We start from the raw sequence: 21477 nt of genomic DNA on the forward strand, positions 1-21477 counted from the left end.
ATGAAGACAGCAGATACCTTTGTGTTCCTTGCTCTGGCATTTTTCTGCTGCTTCTCAGGTGAGTAACTTTTTGTCTAATCTGCCCAGGATCTTATAAGTGACACTTCAAATCGTAGGAAGCTTTGACGAAAGATGGGTTGGGTCCTTAAAGAGATTTAAATGTCATCCAGCTGGAGAAGTGGCTTGTTCTAAGGGGAAAAGCTCCATCATTTTTGTGTTCTTAGCATTTGTAACAAAACTGGCTTTTTGATGAGTATTTATGAAATTGGCACTATGCATGACATTGCCATGGGTAACTGGCCTTTTCTCTGGTAAGTGAAAAGGATGGAATTCCACCAGCGGTGTGAGAGCATCCACTTTCACTCATTGTGATGGGTAAAAATGTAATTTTGCTGTCTAAATACTTTCTTTGTGGAGACTGGACAATTTGTTGTCCAGATTACAAAAAAGAAAAAAAAAAGGTAATTGAATTTTTGCACACGGAAGTCAAGGCCAGAACCAAAAATGTAAACTGGTTTTGTGAATTCCTGAAAATGGGAATTTTTCACCAGCTCTGTTAGCATTGAATGTATTTTCCCAGGAACCTGCTGGAATGTTAAATAAAAGGCTGATGCTTTGGGGCAAACTTTTCTACCATGTACCCCTTCATTGTGAAAAGGATGTATGGGCGAGTTCCTTGTGGGTTCACTGTGACACCAGGGAGAGAGAGAAAACTATCCACAGCTAGTACTGATTTGGCAGAGGGATACTTATATCAGCTCTCTCTAATTGCCCCTCTGCTGAGCCATTATTAGTTGACTAATTTTTTTCAGGCTTGCAGTCAAAGTGGGCCTTGAGGATGAATTTAGAGGGAAAAGTAGTGTGGCTTTATGGGTTAGCTCAGGGGTTCCAGGTGTAAGTGGAGGTGTGGGAGAAACAGCCACATCTGACAGAGGTTGGCGTCCCTGGCAAAGCGGTGGAGCGAAGCATTTAGAGTCTAGCACAGATAAGCAGTAACTGACATGTCTTCAAGTCTTTGGTTTCAAGAACATGAAAAATAACACAGCAAAGGAGAGAGAGAAAACAAGGAATGTACAGAAGTATGGGTCTGGAATGGCAAATTCTACATGCCATGAAAAATCTGATATATTACTAGCTAAAAAGTTACATTTGTTGGGCCCATTAGTGCATTAGATTAGCCTTCATCCAATCTTTTCCATTATTTGAGTTTATGAAGGGAATACTTTTATCTTAAATTTTCCTCAGGCTTCATAATATGGTGTCTGTGTTTGTGTTTTTGTCGCAGGTATTGCCAGCAAAGATATAAATAAGGTTAGTGCACCTCTTTCTGCTAGATACGTTTCCTAAATTAGCTTGTTAACCTAATTAGCACCTAAAAATAACACAAAAGGGCTGGCAGGCTTTAAAAGAAGATCAGAATATTCCCCCTGCCCCACCCCCAATGGTGTAGAACTCAGACTGCAAATCTCTCAGAGACGTAACTTCCATAATTTATAACGGGTATAGCTCACAGCCAGGCTTTGGGATGCTTATCTGGATATATTTGGCCCAGAGAGCTCATGAGATGCAGGTGAGAGATAGTGTGAGAGATGCTTTTCTCATGGTATTTTACAACTTTTGTTTCTGATCCAACTGGCATCCCACGCTGGTGACAATTAAAAGCCATGCAATTTAAACCCACTTTTTTGAATCTCCAAAAAAAAATGATTTGATTCAATATTTGAGCTGAGTCAGCTCAGTTTTTATTTTATGCAGACCCATTTGCTTATCCCCAGTAAAAGCCCACTTCCACAAGGAACAATCCAAACCAATAACGAGTTGGAACATTAATTCTGCCCAGTCTATATTTCCAGCTGTCCACTGGCGAACGCATTCGCTGATGTTCTAGTAGGCAGCGTAATATTCGGCTTGCTGAGAATTTAATGCTTTGCTGAAGTTCATCTCTTGTAACTGTATCACAAGCTGGTTGCTCTGCTCAGTTAGAATCACCACATCTGCACTGAGCTGCCCCCTTTAAGGGTTGCGTTCCCTCCTCTCCACTAGCTGCTTTTAGCTCATTCCACTGCAACGCAGGAGGGAGAGTCATTTGGTTATAACCACACATTCTTCTCTCCAAAGTTGTAGCATCGAGGAATTGGTAGTATGCCTTTAAATAGTTGGTGAGCCAGCCTTCTAGTGGCCCTCGCTATGTTTCGGAAGCCAGCACAGCCCCACTGGAGCAGCAGTGTATGTATGTAGTTAGGCTATGCATGTTGCTTATAGTTAGTAAACCCGGTTCTTTGGACTCCACTGTGTGGTTCTCCATATTAAATAAGTTGTGGAAAGAGCTAAAGACAGGATAATGGGCAATGAGGACGGGATGCTAAGACACAACAGGAGTGGGTTACTGCCTCTAAAGGGCAAAGGTCCTGAAATTCCAACCACTCCGTGCAGAAAAATATCAAGCTCTGATAACAGTTCTTAAACTCCCACCCACCACAGTAAGGGAGGAAGCCCTCCATGGAATGCTCTCTTTTAGCTTTTACAGGATGAGTGCATGGAATTTTGGCCGCTCTTACGCAGTGGGCTTTTTTATTGCAATAGAGATAACAACCCCGTCCGCGGCCCTGATGGCAAAACACACACCAACAAATGCGTCATGTGTAGAAATCTGATGTGAGTATGAGAAATAAACAATTGCATCAGAGTAGCTAAAGCAACAGCTCATGCTGCTAGACTGGTTGTTTTCCATGTCTCCTCTCCTCTCCTCCTCCAGATTCAGTCCTACTCTTGTGGGACTTAATTCCATCTGTATGGCATAAACCCTTGGCTGAGGGATATACTGCAACCTCTGACCCTCAGTTCAGAGAGGTTAGTTTCTGACTCCCCAAAACCTTCATTTACCCCCGAGGAATCATAGAATCTCAGGGTTGGAAGGGACCTCAGGAGGTCATCCAGTCCAACCCCCTACTCAAAGCAGGACCAATCCCCAATTTTTGCCCCAGATCCCTAAATGGCCCCCTTAAGGATTGAACTCACAACCCTGGGTTTAGCAGGCCAATAGCTCAAACCCCTGAGCTCTCCCTCCCCCCAGTCCTGTTACCCTTTGAAGCCAACAAGGCAGGAAATAACAGTGGACATGTCCAGAAAAAAATCAGTGCATGTTCTTAGCTTCTGGCTTTACATATGTGCCATTTAAGGGAAATTTGATATGGACATGCGTGGCAGAAATGTCTGGGGGGAAAAGAGAAGGCATGGTGAGTGGCAGCAAATGGAGAGAGGCCAAGCAATTTGTGCATGTGTAGCTAACTTAGAGCCTGAGTTCCGTCCCCTCGCCTGGCATTGCATGGGTTCGGACAGGTTTGCGGGATGAGGTCCATAGTCGTTAGATATTTTGGTTTTCCAGCTGAGGTTTGTGCAAATCCATGTCTCTCTCTGCCTCCCCTTTTTTCAGGGCAAGTCAAGTAAATAATGGACTCACAGGTGGAGGAGAAAATGTGATCAGAGGCCCGACAGGAAAGGTGAGGCTAAAGGTTATCCTGATTGCTACCAAGGCATGAAGGATTTCTTTGTGCACCCAAAGAAGCGGTTAGATTAATGTCTCTGGCCCAGTAGCCTTGTGTTGGTTACCTTACCCACTATAATGGGAAATCCAAGCTCAGTTAATCTGTGAGTAAAGGGACATAACAGCCCATTTGCCCACAGGATCAGGCCAAAGTCTGTTGTTGTTACCATGCAGGCAGAATACCAGGTAATGTGCAGCATTTGACAAACCAGAATTCAAAGTGATACCTAACTCTGCTCATGGTCCCTCTCCCATACGTGCCAGCCTGCAAGGTACAGCCTGCCTCTGATCAGCTCTTAGTGCAGGGATCGTGCCTCGTTCGTAAAGCTCCAGGCACACTGTTGGCACTTGAGAAACAATGAATAGCAATAACGCTGCGTTGAAGCTCTGACCAGGGCAGGGTGCGGGAGCAAATGAGCCCTTATTGTGTCTCGTTTATCTCCATGACTTTCACGGCCAGCCCTTTTCTCATGTGGCTGTGTCTCTTTCAGTCGAGGGACTTTTCCCTTTCCCCCTTTGCTTTTTTTATGTCCGTAAGTGGAATGGCTTGGGTCAGAGGGTGTCAGATCAGATGGGTACCTTCCCCACTTCACTCTTTCTCTGAATAAATGGTGAAAACCTTTAACCCTAGAGAATCCAGGCTACTTTAAAAATCCACAAGGGAGATGGGGAAAGCTGTTCCATGAAAAATCTAATCTGAACTCCCCCTAGCTTGGTCAAGTGTGATCCAGAGAGAAGAAGGATGGTTCAGTGGTGCTAGCCTGAGGCTCAGCATTCCCAGGGTCAAATCCCTGCTCTGCCACAGACTTCCTTTGTGATCTTGGGCAAGTCACTTAGTCTCTCTGTGCCTGAGTTCCCCATCTGTGAAATGGGGATAATGGCACTTCCCTACTTCACAGCCGTGTTGGGGGGATAAATACATTAACAATCATGAGGCACTCAGAGGTTATGATAAAGGGGGCTAGATATGTACCTAGAAGGCGGTGAACACTCTGTAGTGGAACCCTTCTGGAGTGTTGAGAATTATATATGGAGACCCAGAGGAGAGCAAAACCTAGACTGAAAGTGTTCGAGCAGACTGTTCTGCAGAAGATGCCTGGAGTGAGAGCAAATTGATAAAGAGCAGCAAGTCACTAGGAGCAACGGGAAGGCATCCAAGAGTTGTGAAGGCACCTAAGAATGAAGTGACTGAACTGTTAAAAATATATCAGATGGTTGGAGGGTAGCAAATGTTATACATCGTTTTAAAAGGCAGTAGAGGAGATCCTGGGAATTACAGACCAGTGAACCTTAGTTCAGTACCAACTACAATGGCTGAAATGATAATTAAAAATAGAATTATACAACACATCAGTGTGATATGACAGGGACCAACCAGCGTGGCTTCTGTAGAGGAAAAATCGTGCCTCACTAATCTACTAGGATTTATTGGGTATGTCAACAAAATAGTGTTTCGGACCAGTGACCAGATTTACCTACCCTCCTCCAAGCTACCTTCCACTTCTGCTGTTGGGCTTTTACATGTTTGGTTTGGTGTGTTGCATTGTGCTTTTAGATTTAACTGCCTCTTAATCCATTTTAATTATTTGTGCAGAACCAGGGCTGCTTTGGAGCTGTTTGTAGGTTAAATTATTATCACTGCTCCCTCTGTATGTTAAGAGTGTTGGGAAAAGTGCTAGAATACTTGCATTTGCTGTGCTGCAATACTTTCCTGACGAGAAAGCCAACGTTTCCAAAAACTCAGCCAGTAGAACACAGGAGACACCTTGCATAAAATGTGCTACTCCCTTCTGCAGGATGACTGCAGTGAATTTCTATCACAAGTCAACGCTAATGGAGAACTCACCTGCACAAAAGAGAATGACCCCGTGCGTGACGCTTCTGGCCGGCAGCACAGCAACAAGTGCCTCATGTGTGCAGAGAAGTTGTGAGTACAGAAACTTTCCTCCAAGTAACTCCAGCAAAAGGTGGAACCATGTGTTCCAAGTCAGAGCAATTCACAGGTATCGAGTCCCACCCAAGTTGGGCGTTTGAGATCCCTGAATCCAAGTGGTCCCACATGAGGTGCTACTGTGTAAGTCTCCAGCACTTGCCCCTCTTCCTCCTTCTGTTTGGTGTGAAGGCCCGGGGCCAGGTGAGAAGCAGCATGGGACAGCAGAGCTGAAGCAAAGGCCAGGAGATGTGGGTAAAGATCGAAAGTCACCACCCCTGCTAGAGGGGAAGTTCTCTCCGCTATTGGCAGCTCCTGCGAAGTCTTCCACTCATCTCTTGTACTGTCCAGATGTCCCCACTCAGCTTCCTCAGTGCGTCTGCAATTGCAGCACTGATATGAAGGCACCATCTCGGTCGGCATGTAGCATGAAGCGGGAATGGGGAAGAGAAATTCAGAGAGTAGGACAGAGTCATCAAGAACTTGTGGGTTTAACTAGGAGGTGGTGGTGTGTGGTAGCATGGACATTTTGGTGGGTGTACAGGGAATATGGAGAGGGGGTTCAAAATTGTATTAGGGGCTCCATCTGAATTCTGTTATGCCCCGAAGCAGTGTTTCTACCTGTAGCTCTACAGAGGTGTCCCCCCCCAGCACACACCCGCTGTGCTCACTGAGGGTGGGCAAACCTCCTGAGTGAGGGAAGTTGCAGATTTGGGAAATTCTCAGTATGCTCTGGTGTGGTCAAGCGGTCTCAAAGCTCCTTTGACTTGGTATGAACCATAGCCCTGTAATGTCATAGTTGGAATCCGTGGTTTTTTGTAGGGTCATTAAATTCAATCATCCACTCATGTTGTTCATGCAGCCTATGTCATGTATGAAGGTTAGAAATACCCCCCAAAGTGGGCAGTACACAACATACAGGCTATCTAGTTTCCATTCAAATTTTATCTCCCTCCCTCCGCCCCGCTCCTGTTTGTCAATCGACTTGTTTGGTTGGGTATTTCACTCTGTTCTGCTGTTTTCTGACCTGTTTTTCTAGTGAATTTTTGTTCAAGCTTAAGTCGAGCTTTGGAACAAACATCATTCATCTGCAAGTGGGAGTCAGCTGGTCCTGGGCTCACTTTCTCTCCTTATCCCTTTCTTCCAGCAAAGAAGATGCTCAAAAAGGCATCCAGTTTGGTAGAAATACGCAGCAACCAACTCTGAACAGCCTTGATGGGAAGAGCACGTATCAGGTAAGGCTCAGCTTTGTGCAGACTGCTACCTGCCCAGGGGCGTTTTACCTTTACACTAAGATAAACGACACATATTGATGATCTCTGGACAGTGGCACAGTCCTTATGTACTTCACTACTGTGTGGAAGGAAACCCAGATTCTCTTTCCAATACCTAGTGGCCTGGTATTTAATTTTATTATTTATTTTCTTGCTGCTTTGGTAGGAGACCAAAGTCCAGGTCGTAGCCATGGACTGTAGTTGTCACCAGGCTGGAAGTTCAGCACGAGGACATAAGACATAAAGCCCTTCACAATATTTGGGAGAGCAACATTCATGTAGCTTCCTGATGCCAGTTGTAGTTTCTATCTTGTGAATGGCATGATAGGCACCGTCGGAGCAAAGCCGGGAGGGAGGGGATCAGACAGGCCTGCGTACCGAGGTGGTTCCTGATGATGGAGTGACCTGCACCGTTAAAGGCTGCACAGAGATGGAGGGGAAGAGGAAGGAGAAAAGAGTTTTAATCAGATGAAAGAAGGCGGTTACTCACTCTGAGCCTTATTCCGCCTCCATTGAAGTCAATGGCACAACTCCTGCTGACTACACAAGAGTGTGGCACCACGCCCTGTCTACACTGAGGAAAGTGGTTTCTGTGGTTTGAGCAGAGGGGGACCCAGCTTAGAAACAAACAAGGCTTTGCTGTGTTCAGGATGAGAGAAACTCCTCGTTCAAGGCAGTCTTGTGCTGACACACTCTGGGTCATGAAAATGGCCCTTCAGCTTGGATTTCTTTCTTTCCAGTGAGATATCCTTGTAATAATTTAGGGTTGTCTGTGGATTCAGCCAGTTTTCCTCCCCACCGCCCTTATATGCCAGTTACTGGTTTTTAGAATGCAGCAAACAGAAACAAACGGCTTCTCAGGCCAGGCTGGTGAGCCATCCGCTGCGCTATTATGACAAAAGTTTTGTGCAGCCTGAAGGTTGCACAAGACTCGGTGCTGGCCTCCATTCTTCCTCCTGGAGGAATTGTAGCCGGTAGCTCTGGGGAGAGGTAAATCCAGTGGGCCTGCCTCCATGGTGACACCCAGGACTGCTCCAGAGCATGTAGAATCTACCTCCCCCCCCACCCCATGGCCTGCTCCCTCACTACAGAACAGGACCATGATAGTCCCACTGTTTTAAGGGTCCTGTGTTCCCTGGGGACAGGAATTTTCCTGGCGCTCTGATGTTTGGGGCCTACAATTGGTTTTGGAGCTTTTCCATGGATTTTTGTACCCCTGCATTGATTGTAGCCAACGCTTTTCCATGGGAAGACTTTTCTATAGTGATCTTACCTCTGCGTGATATGTATCTGGCATCCTCCTCTTTCCGCTTGCCCTGCCGGCGTGTTTATCTTTGAGCCCATTCCCATAAAGCTCTCACCTTCAGCAAGTTCACAGCAGCTTTGTCACTCCTGGTCTTTATTCATTCCACACTCTCCTGCTAGGAGCCGTCCTTTCCTATGGACTTTCCCTGTTGCCACAATGCAGGCCCGTTTGCTCTGCTCCCGAGAGCCATGAGCAGTCACTGTTTGCTCTGCCCCAATCCCTTTTCCTGTTCTGGGCTTTCAAACAGTGTGTTTGGTCTAGTTACATTTGGCTTTTGTTGTATTGCTTATTACAGCACCGTGACTGCGCTATGGCTGGGTGATATTTGCTTTGTGCATTGTTATCGTTGTTCCCAGAGAGGCTGGCTGTGCACAGAGTTCCCTGCTTAAGGAGTTTACAGAAAGAGGGAACTTCACCGCTGCTCTAAACCAACCCCCTGTGCAAGCTGCTCTGGGTACCACTCCCGGATAATGATGATGAAGCAGATCACACTGGGAAGCACTGAATGGAAGGCCCATTTCACGAGTAACCTGCACACCGACACCAGTGCAAAGTGGGTGCATTCGGATTGGAGAGTGTTTCTCACGCACACACTCCCCACACACATTCTGCACTGGTGGGAACAATGACACAAGGAGCGAGCAAGGCAAGGGTGAATCAGGCCCTAGGGCTTACCTCTGGTCACGCCCCAGGTTCTGGTGAGTATTGGAGCCTGACCAGAACAGAATATCAGATATGCTGCTCCTAGTCACAGCCAGGAGTTTCAATGCTGATGTGCGGGTGGTTGGAGTGGCAGAAAGATCTCAAAGATTATAGAAGAGCCCAGAAGAAACCCCGCATCAAATGTGCTTCTGTCCCTTTCACAGAACAGCTGCAGCCAGTCTGGTGGGACCTCTCCCTGCTCTACCAATAGCCAGGCTGCTCAGGGCGATAGCAGACCAAACTGCGGGTATGGAGGGTGAGTATGGAAACACACAGCTACTTCTGAGTGACCAAAGCAATGGCTCGAGCTGCTGTCCCAGTCTAGTCCCCATCTGCGTTGACAGCCTGAAATCAGGCTACGTTACACCTTAGTGGAGAGAAATACTTCCAGCTTCTGACCCCCCAGATCTGACCTCTCTGTCCTCCTCTGTCAAATATTGTAGCAACTTTTAAATGCACTGTCTCTCCCCCACCATGCCCACCCTACGTGAAGGAGCTGTGTTGCCACTGTTCATTGGGAAAGGCAGACAGAACTGGGCTTCAATTCCATTAATGCTAGCTAACCCCTGCAGTGGTCTCTCTTCCGAGAGCCAGGCTCATGCTGTTCTGCCATGGCCCCATCAGACAGCAGTATGTAGAACACAGGGTCCCTGCCTTCCTACCTGGGCTGGAATGCAGGATGGGAGCCGGGCGTTCAGACAGGTGTGCTCATTGCCGTGCTAAGCTGTGAGTGACATCAGAGAATAGCGCAGGGGTCGGCAACCTCTCAGAAGGGGTGTGCCGAGTCTTCGTGTATTCACGCTAATGTAAGGTTTCGCGTGCCAGTCATATATTTTAACGTTTTTAGAAGGTCTCTTTCTATAAGTCTATAGTATAGAACTAAACAATTGTTGTATGGAAAGTAAATAAGGTTTTTAAAATGTTTAAGAAGCTTCATCTGAAATTAAGTTAAAATTCAGAGCCCCCCGGACCGGTGGCCACTGAAAACCAGCTTGCCTGCCGCCTTTGGCACACATGCTGCAGGTTGCCTACCCCTGGAATAGAGGATCGTCGCCCCTTTGGCCTTAGCATTTAGCCAATACGCGAGGCCTTGCAGGGCTGTTTCCATCAGGAGGAGGCATTGATGATAAGAGTCAGGTTTACTCGTGGTGCAATTTTGTTTCTTGTCCCCACTGTCCTGTTGCCCTGACCACAGGAGAATACAATAGCAGGCTGTTTTCTTGCTCCAAAATCCCCTATCTGCCAATTCAAGGGGCTTTGTGCCCAAGAAGCTTTGTCTTTCTGCCTTCTCTTCTCAGGGACATGTTCACAATTCCCTCCTCTTCCTCCTCCTGGCTTTCTGCCTTCAGCACATAAAGCCTGCAACCAATCTGCTAGCCACCGTATTTGTAATCAGGGAAACCTTTCCGACAACCTGCCATGTGCCTTGGGCAGTCCCTTCATTGTTTGTACCTATCTCTACTCTGTAAATGAGTTTAATTGCTCCTTCCATTGAGCCTGAAAGAATACTGCGCACACCCACTGACTTCCACTCGGTCTGTGGTTGTCTTTGGATCAAAGATTCACCTGATGGAAGAGGTGACCCGTGCCTGCTGATAGTGGGGGCAGGGAGGGGCAGAGTGAGGGCAGCCGGCTTCCAGTGTTATTGAACATGCTCAGTTCAAGCCAAGCAGAAAATCTGGGGGAAGGGAGCATGTGACCCAGCATGTCCCCCCCGCCCATGAGTTGCATCTGTCTGATGGCAGCCATTCTCATGTTTCAACGTAACCTTCATGGAGATAATCCATATTAGGCTTTCTTTTCCAATGAGGGACCAAAGAGCCCCATCCTCTCCCACTTAAACAGGCCAGACAGAGGGAAGAAGACAATGGGAATGGATGGGAACAGCTCCACAGAAAGCTTTGCTTTAGTGCCAAGCAGGTAGGTGGCCTGGAAATTGGATCCTGAAAGTGTATTTGAGAAATCTCATGTAATGAGGACAGGCAGGAAGCTGACGTGTGTGCGTTCACCCTTGTTAGAGGCTTTATGTGCCAGGGCTACACTACAAGAAGCTCATGCTTTACCTCTTCCTTCCTTCCAGGACGCAGCAAGGCACAGCTCAGTACGGTGGAACCTGTGGAACACAGTCTGGCATCAACCAAAGAGAGAACCAAGGTGTTGGCAACGGCATTATCATTCCGGTAAATCTAACTTCACTCTCTAGCAAAATCCAGGAACCAAGGAGCAATCTCTAAGTGTCTACCTAGCACTGGCTCCACGAGCTATCAGTCCTGGTTCAGAGCAGGCCTGTGAGGCTGATGAGGGGCCTGGCGAAAGACTCATGAAGAAAGATTGAAAAGATTGGGATTGTTACCTTAGAAAGGAGATGGAGAACAGGGGACATGAGAAAAGTCTCTAAACTAATGAATGGTTTAGAGAAGGTAGATTAGAGCTTCTGTTTTCCCTGTCCTCCACACAAGAACAAAGACACGTTCATTGAAATGAAAAGGTGGCAAATTCAAAAAGGAAACACTTTTTTTCACACAATGCATAATTAGACAGCGGAAGTCATCGCCACAGAAATTCATTGAGGCCAAGAGTCTATCAAGATTCAAAGGGATTGGACCTTTATATGGATTACAAGAATATCCAGCATTATCACTAATTAGGGTGACCAGATGTCCCATTTTTAAAGGGACAGTCCCTTTTTTTGGACTTTTTCTTAGATAGGCACCTATTACCCCCCACCCCCTGTCCCATTTTTTCACAGTTGCTATCTGGTCCCCCTATCACTAATGCGAACACAATTTTTGGAAGGGATGTAAAACTTCATGGTTAAACTAATCTCTAGCTATGAGGGGCTAGAATGAGGACTAATGTGGGGGACAGACTGCCCCTATCTGCCTGCTGTTTGACAGTGGCTAGCCCCAGCTGCTTCAGAGGAAGATCTTGAATCTGAGACAGAATCCTGGAGTACGTGGACCCGGAGTCTGTTCAAATGCGGTAGTTCCTATGCTCCTATGTTCTAAGACAAGCTCTGGGTTATAATGAACAAACCATGTCAGCAACAGCTTGGTTATATTTTCTGTCAGAATTTCAGAATGGAAGTGGGAAGGACTTGGAGTGGTTTGTGATAAAACAGGACTTTATTGAATAACTGGAATTGGTCTGGAGAGTAAAAGCAACCACCTAGTTTTTCATGGGTCATCAGCAGGGTTAGAACCCAGGAACTCCGGATCCAAAAGCATGGGCCCTGCCTCATGAGCAAAAGGAGCAAATTCCATTAGGGGGCAGCGGTAGTAGGCTAATATGCTCTTATGAGGTCCAGCCACTAGAGGGAGTTATGCAACTCCAAGGAATCTTCTTCAATAGGGTATCAGATTGCCTTGGATATGAACACTGTCACATAAGGCAGATGATAGTCACAATGTGTTGAGTACAGGAAGGAGTCTAGCAGGGACCTGCAAAGGTCACGGTTGTCTGGTTTAACTTCATTCACTGCATGGAAGCGGGAGCAAACAGCACATTAATGGAATTAGCAGATGATGCTAAACTGGGAAGTCTTGTAATAACGTTCTTCAGAGCAACATCCCTTGTTCTTTATGTTCCCCAGAATAGTCAGCCATAAGATCAGAAAATGACAATTCCTTTCCCAGCAACCGTATTAATACTGGCAAGTTGAAGAGGGTTTAAAATATCTGGAGGTACACACGGTGATAAAAGCTTAGAGGCTAAAAATCCCCTCTTTTCCGGATGTAACTCTTGTTCTTGTTCCTGCTCTCTGAATGGATGTCTGAAATTTTTTAAATAGGAGAATAACAAAATAAGAATGACTCTCAGTCTCCTGGTCTGAATTCCTGACCAGTCAATATTCAGGCTGCAATCCCTGAAACTTTTAGGATTCCTGGATGTTTTTACAAACGACCCAGCACTGGTTTGAATACTCACACACCATGGCCAATATGGCCCCATGAATAACGACAGTGTGAACTCCCGATACCTATTTTTCGATCGGTTTTAGCGTTATTTGACAAGCTCCCATCAGTTTTTCTTTTTTGCCATCTGGTGGGTGTTGTCTGCCAGAGGAGACAGACATCAAAGTCCTGATCCCAGCCACCAATCATTATAAGAGGTCAGTATTGAAAACATCCAGCAGTTTCTTCTACAGTAAATGTATATGCAACGATCCTCTGACAAGGGATGTCAGCAGAGATTAAACTTGATACATTCAGCGCTAATTGTACAGGCTTTTGCTACTCTAATAAAGGAATAACTCTGTTAGCAGGTAGCAGAAGTAGGTTATCTTCTTATGTGAATCGGACCCTGAGAGAGACCTAACACACTGAAACGTGGTCTCAGTAAAGATCAGAGGAGCTGTGGAGTGTGTGTTTGTTGTATGCAACTTTGTACCCTAGTAAATGAAGATGCTGTGATTTTAATCCTTCTAGGAGATAGGTCTCAAGTTCTGTTAAATTGCAAAAAAAAAGGTCTAACTGGATAAGGATGCAAAGAAACATCAGATATTATTTCCTCCTCTTTTTAGACGGACTGCAGGCGAATTCTGCATGGAATAAAGGGTGACGCAATTCTCTGCAGAAATTCCTGGGAACCCATTTGTGGCACTGACGGAAAAACATACAGCAACAGATGCTTCTTGTGTTTGGAGATGATGTGAGTATGAGCAACGGCTTCCAATACCTTGCCATTCTCCTTTTACAAGTGTAATGGAGTAGTCCTATTTCTCTCATGGCTAGCGTTGCGTGGTCCTTGGTGCCTTGCCAGGAAACAAACACAAAGCGGAAGAGGTAAGATTAAAAGGATGACAGTCAGTTAAGATGCAACAAGCGTCCATGGCCCCTCCTGCCCCAGAAAACTGTGATTTTAAAAGTCCTCGTAGACTTGGAAACACCAGCCCAGTGCGGTGAACGTCCAGGGGACTTGTCCCTCGCTGGGAGAGGGCGGTGGCACTGTAACTGCATCCATACCCTTTGTCCCTTCTGCAGGAGAACTGGAAACAGCGTTACAGTAAGGTCTGAGGGGGAATGCGCCAGTGCTGCTCCAGCAAAGGTGAGGCTGGATTTCACACACAATGCCAGGGACTGCTCAGTGCTTCTCGTTGTCACTGACAGCAGATAGTGGTATTCGGGTTGTGTGGTGCTTCACGGCCCCGAGCAGGGATCAGGGCCCCGCTGTGCAAGGTGCTGTACAGCCATGATGATGAAGGGTAGTCCCTGCCCCTGAAAGGAGAGGTAACATAAAACAAGCAGCATGGGCACGGTAAGGAGTAGTCACAGCTCTCCTGCCTAGCCATCCCTGCAGAGCTGAGACCGCACACACAATCTCCATCTCTGCCCCATCCTGGGTAGCTCAGATCTTGTCCCGTGGCTGCTGACTCTTCGTCCAACAGGCCCAGAGCGGCTTTGACTAGCTGGATTCCCTTCACTCATCTTATCCACAAAGGGCCCAGTTGTGAGTCACGTTTAGAAGTTGACTGCAGACCCCACCTTTCTATACTGTCTAAGGCCCTGTCTACACTACAGGGGAAATTCGATCTAAGCTACGCGATTTGAGTTACGTGAATAGCGTAACTCAAGTCAACGTAGCTTAGATCTACTTACCACGCGGTCCGCCCTGTGCGGTGTTGCTCTCCCGTTGACTCCCCTTATTCATCTCGATCCGGTGGGGTACAGGAGTCGACGGGAGAGCGATCTGTGGTCGATTTAGCAGGTCTACCGCCGATGCACCGATCACTGCACATTGATCCCCCAGTAAGTGTAAACAAGTCCAGTCTTGCCCCCCAGGAGAGAAAACCAGACACTTTCTTCTGCAAGCTGAATAGTTACACGGACATCTCCCAAGCCTGACACCTGCTGTCTCTCCTTCCATTCTCAAACCTACAAAGACAGCAGGGCAGGGGTGTTCTCCCAGGGTGACCGCTCACCCCAGGATTCTGTTGTGTCCTATCAACAGGCCAACTGCAGTCAGTACCCCCAAACCAAAGGGAGAGTACTGTGCACCCAGACGTCCCAGATGGTGTGTGGAACAGATGGTGTGACACACAGCAGCGAGTGTATGCTGTGCGATCAAATCCTGTAAGTACACTAATACTTTCTTTGAAACAGTTACTCCTCAGGGCAAGGCTGCTCTCCCTGCCTTTTTATAATAATATAGATAGATAGTTCTTATATAGTTCTCTTCTCATAGGTGGATCTCAAAGTGATATTCTCCCCGTTTCACAGATTGGGAAAATGAGGAACAAAGTGGCTACATGACTTTCCCAAGGTCACACAGGAGATCAGTGGCAGAGCCAGGAATAGAATCCTGCCTCCCTGACTCCTAGACAGCTGGATGACCCGTACCTCCCTTATAACTTTAGTAGAGTCATTTGAGTTGAGAGGAAGCCAGCTGGGTAAATAATGAAAAAACAATTCCTTGGGTAATTCATGTGAAAATTGTTGAATAAGTGACTCATCAAATGTTCTTCAAAGCTGCTCTAGAAAGGGAGCTCTAATGAGTCAGCTAATCCCTCAAGCTGCATGGTGGCAGGAGAAGAGTTAATTTTCCTTACTTGTTTTGTGGATCGATTCAGTGCAAGTGATCTCAGTTTTCCTTCGCTATTTCTGTAGGTAATGCACCAGGTAAGGGTGTGGGATTGATGCCATCTAGTGGCAGCTGCCCAGAGTGGAAGTAGGTTGGCATGAGCGCTTTCCCCACTGGTGACCTTGGCACTTCTATGGCCTTGAACCCTATGGAAAGTGGATTTTTCATCCCATGGGACCTGCTGATGTTTTAGTTTCTGCTCCGACTCGGAGCAGCTATTGAAACAGTTCCCCAAATGAGAAATTTTGGGAAGTTTCCAATGGGAATAGCACTCTCTGAATGCTTGGGTGGGTCATGCTGCAGGCCCTACCTAGGCACTGTCCCAGCTGCTTAGTCTGAGCGCGCCTCTCCTAGGGAACTGTGCCAGCTTTACTGAAGATACAAATACCCCGGCTCTCCTTTGCCCTCACCTCTCCAGTGCCAGGATCCCCAAAGGTGAATGAATTACACTGCACAACATGCCCCTGTGAAATATGGGAGCACAATTATCCCTCTGTTTGCACAGAGAGAGCAGCAACTTGGCCACAGTCACACAGGGGGACTGCAGCTGAGCTGGGAATAGACTCCACATGTTAATGGGAGTTAGGCACCTAAATACCTTTGAGGATCCAGGGACCAGTCTTGTGTTTTAATCACACGACTAGCTTCCCTTTCTTTTTAATTCCTTGAAAGTGGAATGTTCTGATGAGCTTTTCTCAGGAGCAAAGAGCTATGGACTCAGCAGAATCAGGAGCAGTTATGCCAAGGGGTGTAACACCTGTATACGGAAAAGAGGGAAGTCTTAAAATCTCCTCTCATTTGTATGCTTAGAGTCTTAAGGGCAGGAGAGACCAGAAGTGAGATTAGATTGACCAGGAGCAGCTGAAGGGAAGAGAGCAGAGCCCTTAGTGCATTGTGGTGGGCTTGTTTTATTTTAACTGACCTGTCTCAGCAAACAAATGTCCCCAAATAGAGGAGTCTCCCATGTATTGAAAATCAGATCAGCCTCCTATGACCTTGTCTTGTTACAAACACACCTAGGAGCTACATCACACAACAGAACCACTAACCCAGGAACCTATCCTTGCAACAAAGCCCATTGCCAACTGTGTCCACATATCTATTCTGGGGACACCATCATAGGGCCCAATCACATCAGCCACACTATCAGAGGCTTGTTCACCAGCACATCTACCAATGTGATATATGCCATCATGTGCCAGCAATGCCCCTCTGCCATGAACATTGGTCAAACTGGACAGTCTCTACGTAAAAGAATAAATGGACACAAATCAGACGTCAAGAATTATAACATTCAAAAACCAGTTGGAGAACACTTCAATCTCTTTGGTCACTCGATTACAAACCTAAAAGTTGCAATTCTTCAACAAAAAAACTTCAAAAACAGACTCCAATGAGAGACTGCTGAATTGGAATTCATTTGCAAACTGGATACAATTAACTTAGGCTTGAATAGAGACTGGGAGTGGATGGGTCATTACACAAAGTAAAACTATTTCCCCCTGTTTATTCCCCCCTCCCCCACACCCCCACTGTTCCTCAGATGTTCTTGTCAACTGCTGGAAATGGCCCACCTTGATTATCTCTACAAAAGTCCCCCCATCACCCCCCGCTCTCCTGCTGGTAATAGCTCACCTTTCCTGATCACTCTGGTTACAGTGTGTATGGTCACACCCATTGTTTCATGTTCTCTGTGTATATAAATCTCCCCACTGTATTTTCCACTGCATGCATCCGATGAAGTGAGCTGTAGCTCACGAAAGCTTATGGCTCAAATAAATTTGTTAGTCTCTAAGGTGCCACAAGTCCTCCTTTTCTTTTTGTGGATACCTAGGAGAGTTAAAATGAACCCACGGGAAAAGTCCATTAGCTCTTACAACCACAGGAAAAGTTGACAGAGTGAGCGCTTGGTTCTCTTTGCTCACCTTGGTGCTACTCGCTGTGCTCTGACACATGACTAGCACTTTTATAGAACCTCAACTTCTTGGAAAACCCTCTTATGGCCTCTCTTATTTCCTAATTGAGAGCCAACAAATAAGAATGATTTGGGTCAGGGTCTCAGCAGTGCATGACAGCTACTGCAATTGATCATAGCTTGCAGGGTAAGGAACCCTTCCTTCTTTTGAAGCGAAAATAGGGATTCAACAATTGCTATTAAAAGGTAGGGGAAAGTTGCTAATGGTACCTTCCAGTATCAGAGGAGGTGTCAGAAGCCACGGTGAAGGGCCCAATGGAAATACAGAGACACACAGAGAGAGAGAATGAATCCTACTCAGGTTGGGGAGAGATCAGACATTGTCCCAAGGAAATTGTAAAAAATTCTATCCGTTGTTGTCTGAAATTAGTAAAAAGAACAGGAGGACTTGTGGCACCTTAGAGACTAACCAATTTATTTGAGCATAAGCTTTTGTGAGCTACAGCTCACTTCATTGGATGCATGTAGTGAGCTGTAGCTCACGAAAGCTTATGCTCAAATAAATTGGTTAGTCTCTAAGGTGCCACAAGTCCTCCTTTTCTTTTTGCGGATACAGACTAACATGGCTGCTGCTCTGAAATTAGTGAATGTGGTGGTGACTTCTGGAGCGATGTGACTCTCTAGAGGAAAGTGAGCAGTCATCTTGTCTAATCTCTTCCTCTGACTTTTATTTCCCCAGGAAAACGAGATCTGAGATTGGTATAAAGAATATAGGAGCATGCGTTCAGGTTTGTCCATCTCTTTTACTTATTAATTAAAGTGACACCAGATGCAAGAACAGTGCAGGTTCTCTGGATCAAGTGCCATCGTTTTGTTCTGCGTTTGTACAGCGCCTGGCACGATACCGACCTAGTGCTTGACTAGGGCCTGTAGGCACTACCGCTGTGCAAATAATTCACATTGGTAACATAACAATAAGGCACGTGTCTACCAGACATGCCAAACCTGCAGAAAAAACACAGAAATTGGGTTTGTTTTTGGCTTAATTGGCTTGTGAGTTGCTTGTTGGCTAGTTTTTGGCTTGTAGCTGGTAGCTTAATTAGCTTGTTTTTTTTTGATCGGCTCCTGGCAAACAGGGGCAAGGGGGGTAAGAGAGCCAGGGGTGCACAGCAGACCCATCACAGTCCCAGACTGCACGCCGCGGGGATCTAGTCACAGAGTATTGGGGTTCTTTGGGATTGGCTTGTTTTGAAAAGGGATTAGCTTGATTTTTGGCTTATTGTGAAAGTCAGGGTGCTTATTTACCACGTGAAAATTGGCAACTGTGGTGTCTACCTGCTGCTATGGCCCTAAAACTATGGGGAAAGAGACAGGAAAGAATTAGAGACAGAGCAAGGAGATGGGGTTTAGATCTGGATTAAATTTAGGCTGTGGTTCAGACTGTTTTAGGGTTTTATACTACCACTCATCACCATAATATCTGGGTGCTTTCCATGTAAAATCAATAACGATGGCGAAGACCCTAGTGGACTTCAAGGAATCTCTGGAACATCTCCCTTTTCAATGTCAAAACTCTGCTTGAAGTAGGGTGTTTTGAGGGCCAGGGGGTCCGCTGGGATTTGGAAATAAAAGGGGGTTCAGATTGCGAGAGTCACTTATGGAGGAAAGGCTTTCTGAGAGAGCAAGGCTTTGCAACATTTCTAAATGGCCAGACCCTGGATTCACCTGATCTCTTCTGAAGATTGTTGCACAGCCAGATACACTGAAGGAGAATGGGTTTTGTGCTCTGCCTTGTCCCAGACGAGCGCATCTCTGGGTTCTCAGTTTGGGCCTGATGCCAAACCAGTGAGTAGTTTGTCTTTGGAGTCAATGGTGCTGTAATCCCACGTGGATTAACACATTGTTACAGTGCATCTCACTCCTAGTACTGAAAGCTCCAGGATTCTCTCTCTTGTCGTAAGGCATTCACTGCTTAAAAACCACACTCATGGTGCTCCATGTTCTCTCTTTATTTTATACAACACATCAGAAAAAAACTTGCAAACCCAGTTTTTCTTTCTTAACCCTTTTCTTACATGATGGAAATGTTTGCAGGGCTGCACCCAGACATTCCCAGCTCTCTTACAAAGACATTAGCTTTGTCAAGTCAATTTTCCCAACCAAAGACAAACAGACAGTGTAGGAAGAAAGAGAAGACAAAAGAAGTGAAAAAAAGAGTCGGGGCTCCAGGTGTGAGTGAGTAACAATTGTTGCTAGCTTCAGGCTGAGGTTGTGGGTACTTCCTCTAGCTGGCAGGTTCCCAGGTTTCTTGACCCTGTTTTTGTGACCCACAATGTTGTTTGAATGTACAACACAGAGTGCACGTTGTTATCACACAACAAATGAATGCATAAATAATAAGACCACATGCCTATCTAACATAACAATGCTCAGGCTCTCAGATGGTCAGAGAGGCTCACCTCTTGCTCTCTTTCTCTCTTCCAAGAAGTAAAGGAGTTCAGACCACCAGCAAGTATCAAAGCAGAAGTGTGACAAAGGTACAGACAAAGATGCTCATCTCCTGCTGCTGTGACAAGAGGCCATAAAAGCACCTAGATAGATATGTCCAGATTCATAGGCTCGTACATTTTTAAGCCAGAAGGGACCTTGAAAATGACCTAGGCTCCTGCAAAACACAAACCACTGAATTTCACCCAGGGATTCTGCAGAAAGCCCAGACCTTTGCTTTTCATTATGGTCAGAGCACAACACCAGAACAAGGATTTGCAGCCCAAATCCTGAATGGTCTCTGGAGTTTGGCTGATAGGCTCTGCAGGGAGCCTTACCCACCCCTCTGCACCCAAAGAGAGGGGCCCTGCCATGTTGTTTCTTTGGGGGTGGTGATGGGATTTAAATGGGGACGGAGGGAATCCCTCCCCAGTACAGGTAACCAGGGCGGCTTGCGGCTGGGCCTGTGACGGTGCCCAGGAGAAACCCGCCCGGCGAACCATCCCAGCACCTGCAGAAGCAGTGCAAGCCTTCTCAGGCCGAGCTGTCCTGGGGAAGGGAGGTGCAGGCTGCCTTCTTTGCAGAGCGTGTGTTGCTCCCTGGCCCCTCCTGGCCCCTCGCAATGTAGGGCTGAGCCTGTGGGGTGCAGCGAGTTGGGCACTGTTTGGTTTTTCAAGTGCTCTTTAGAGAGGTTTTGCCCTCCAGGACGATGACACTAAGCTCTCTGTCTCCCTCTCTCTCCAGGACAAGTCATGGAAGAATTGATATTAAGCATCAAGAAAGTTGCTCTAATCCTCAGTGCAGCAAAGCCTGCCTTCGTCCTTCTCCTGCACTCTCTAGGGGACAGTCCTGCACTGGCTCAGGTGTAGGGAGATGGCATTACATGGCCCAGTCAGTCTTTTCCCAACTCTAGCTCCTATGGTTCTGTGGTCCCTCCAGGGAGTCCCATTCTCCGCTCTCCTCACATCACGATATATCGTTGTGCTGCTTCAATAAAGTGAATTCAGCAGAAACCTGTTACTTTTCTCCACCATGCCTCCTTTGAGGGACTTGTTTAATCAGCACTTGATCTGCACCCTCCATAGAAGTAGCAGATTAGGTTAGTGGATAGACCTCTCTCTGGATGGGTAGTTGGACCTCACTTTGCCCCTAGATGTTACTCTAGTGGTTCACATGAAGAGTCCAGGTGAGAATAAATAGACACATGGGACTCCCAGTTACTGTAAGTAACCTGTGATGATGCCACGCCAAAAGGGAGGATGCATGGTGTAATGGTTACAGCAGGGGATTGGGAGTCAGGGGCTCCGGGCTCTGCACAGAGTTGTTGCATGGCCTTTGGTAAGTGACTTTACCCCTCCGTGACTCTGTTTCCCACATCTGCAAAAAGGAGATTAATAAAATACTTCCCTACCTCACAGGGCTGTTGTGAGGCTTCCCTGGCTTGTGACTGTAAAACACTTTGAGATCTGCAGGTGACTGGCCACTATAAAATGCAGTGTGTGTTAATCTTATGAGGATGATTCTTTTACTGTTGCCGTAGCACTCTTTTGTCAGAATCAATCCAGACTGCTCCCCCACTCCTCCCGGCAGTCTCTCCTCTGGCCATTGGGGGAGCTTATTTTCTTGTCCAGCCATGGGTTTGAGAGGCCCTGATTTTGGATGGAATTCAGAAACATGAAGAGTACTAGCAAGCGGACAGCTGCTGGCTTCGCTGCAGTGTTGCAGGCTGGCCCAGGGTGC

At 46.6% G+C, this 21477-nt stretch overlaps 1 protein-coding gene across 1 annotated transcript; it reads left to right on the top strand.

The window, feature by feature from the left end:
• Positions 1–21206, top strand: LOC125641180 (serine protease inhibitor Kazal-type 5-like). The gene is made up of 14 exons (XM_075131945.1): positions 1–58; positions 1286–1311; positions 2519–2655; positions 3434–3500; positions 5341–5471; positions 6622–6709; positions 8921–9012; positions 10837–10936; positions 13279–13406; positions 13739–13802; positions 14706–14827; positions 17990–18038; positions 19739–19787; positions 20482–21206. Exons 1-13 carry the CDS (start codon positions 1–3, stop codon positions 19739–19741), a joined length of 1065 nt encoding a protein of 354 aa, XP_074988046.1. The 3' UTR covers positions 19742–19787; positions 20482–21206.
• Positions 21207–21477: the final 271 nt, after the last annotated feature.

Source organism: Caretta caretta, chromosome 8, assembly GCF_965140235.1.
Source record: "Caretta caretta isolate rCarCar2 chromosome 8, rCarCar1.hap1, whole genome shotgun sequence".
NCBI lineage: Eukaryota > Metazoa > Chordata > Testudines > Cheloniidae > Caretta > Caretta caretta.

Coding starts and splice junctions, on each gene's coding strand:
- LOC125641180 (XM_075131945.1), top strand. CDS start 1: ATGAAGACAGCAGATACCTTTGTGTTCCTTGCTCTGGCATTTTTCTGC. Junction 1,312..2,518: donor CCAGCAAAGATATAAATAAG/GTTAGTGCACCT, acceptor GCTCTCTTTTAG/CTTTTACAGGATGAGTGCAT. Junction 5,472..6,621: donor CTCATGTGTGCAGAGAAGTT/GTGAGTACAGAA, acceptor CCTTTCTTCCAG/CAAAGAAGATGCTCAAAAAG.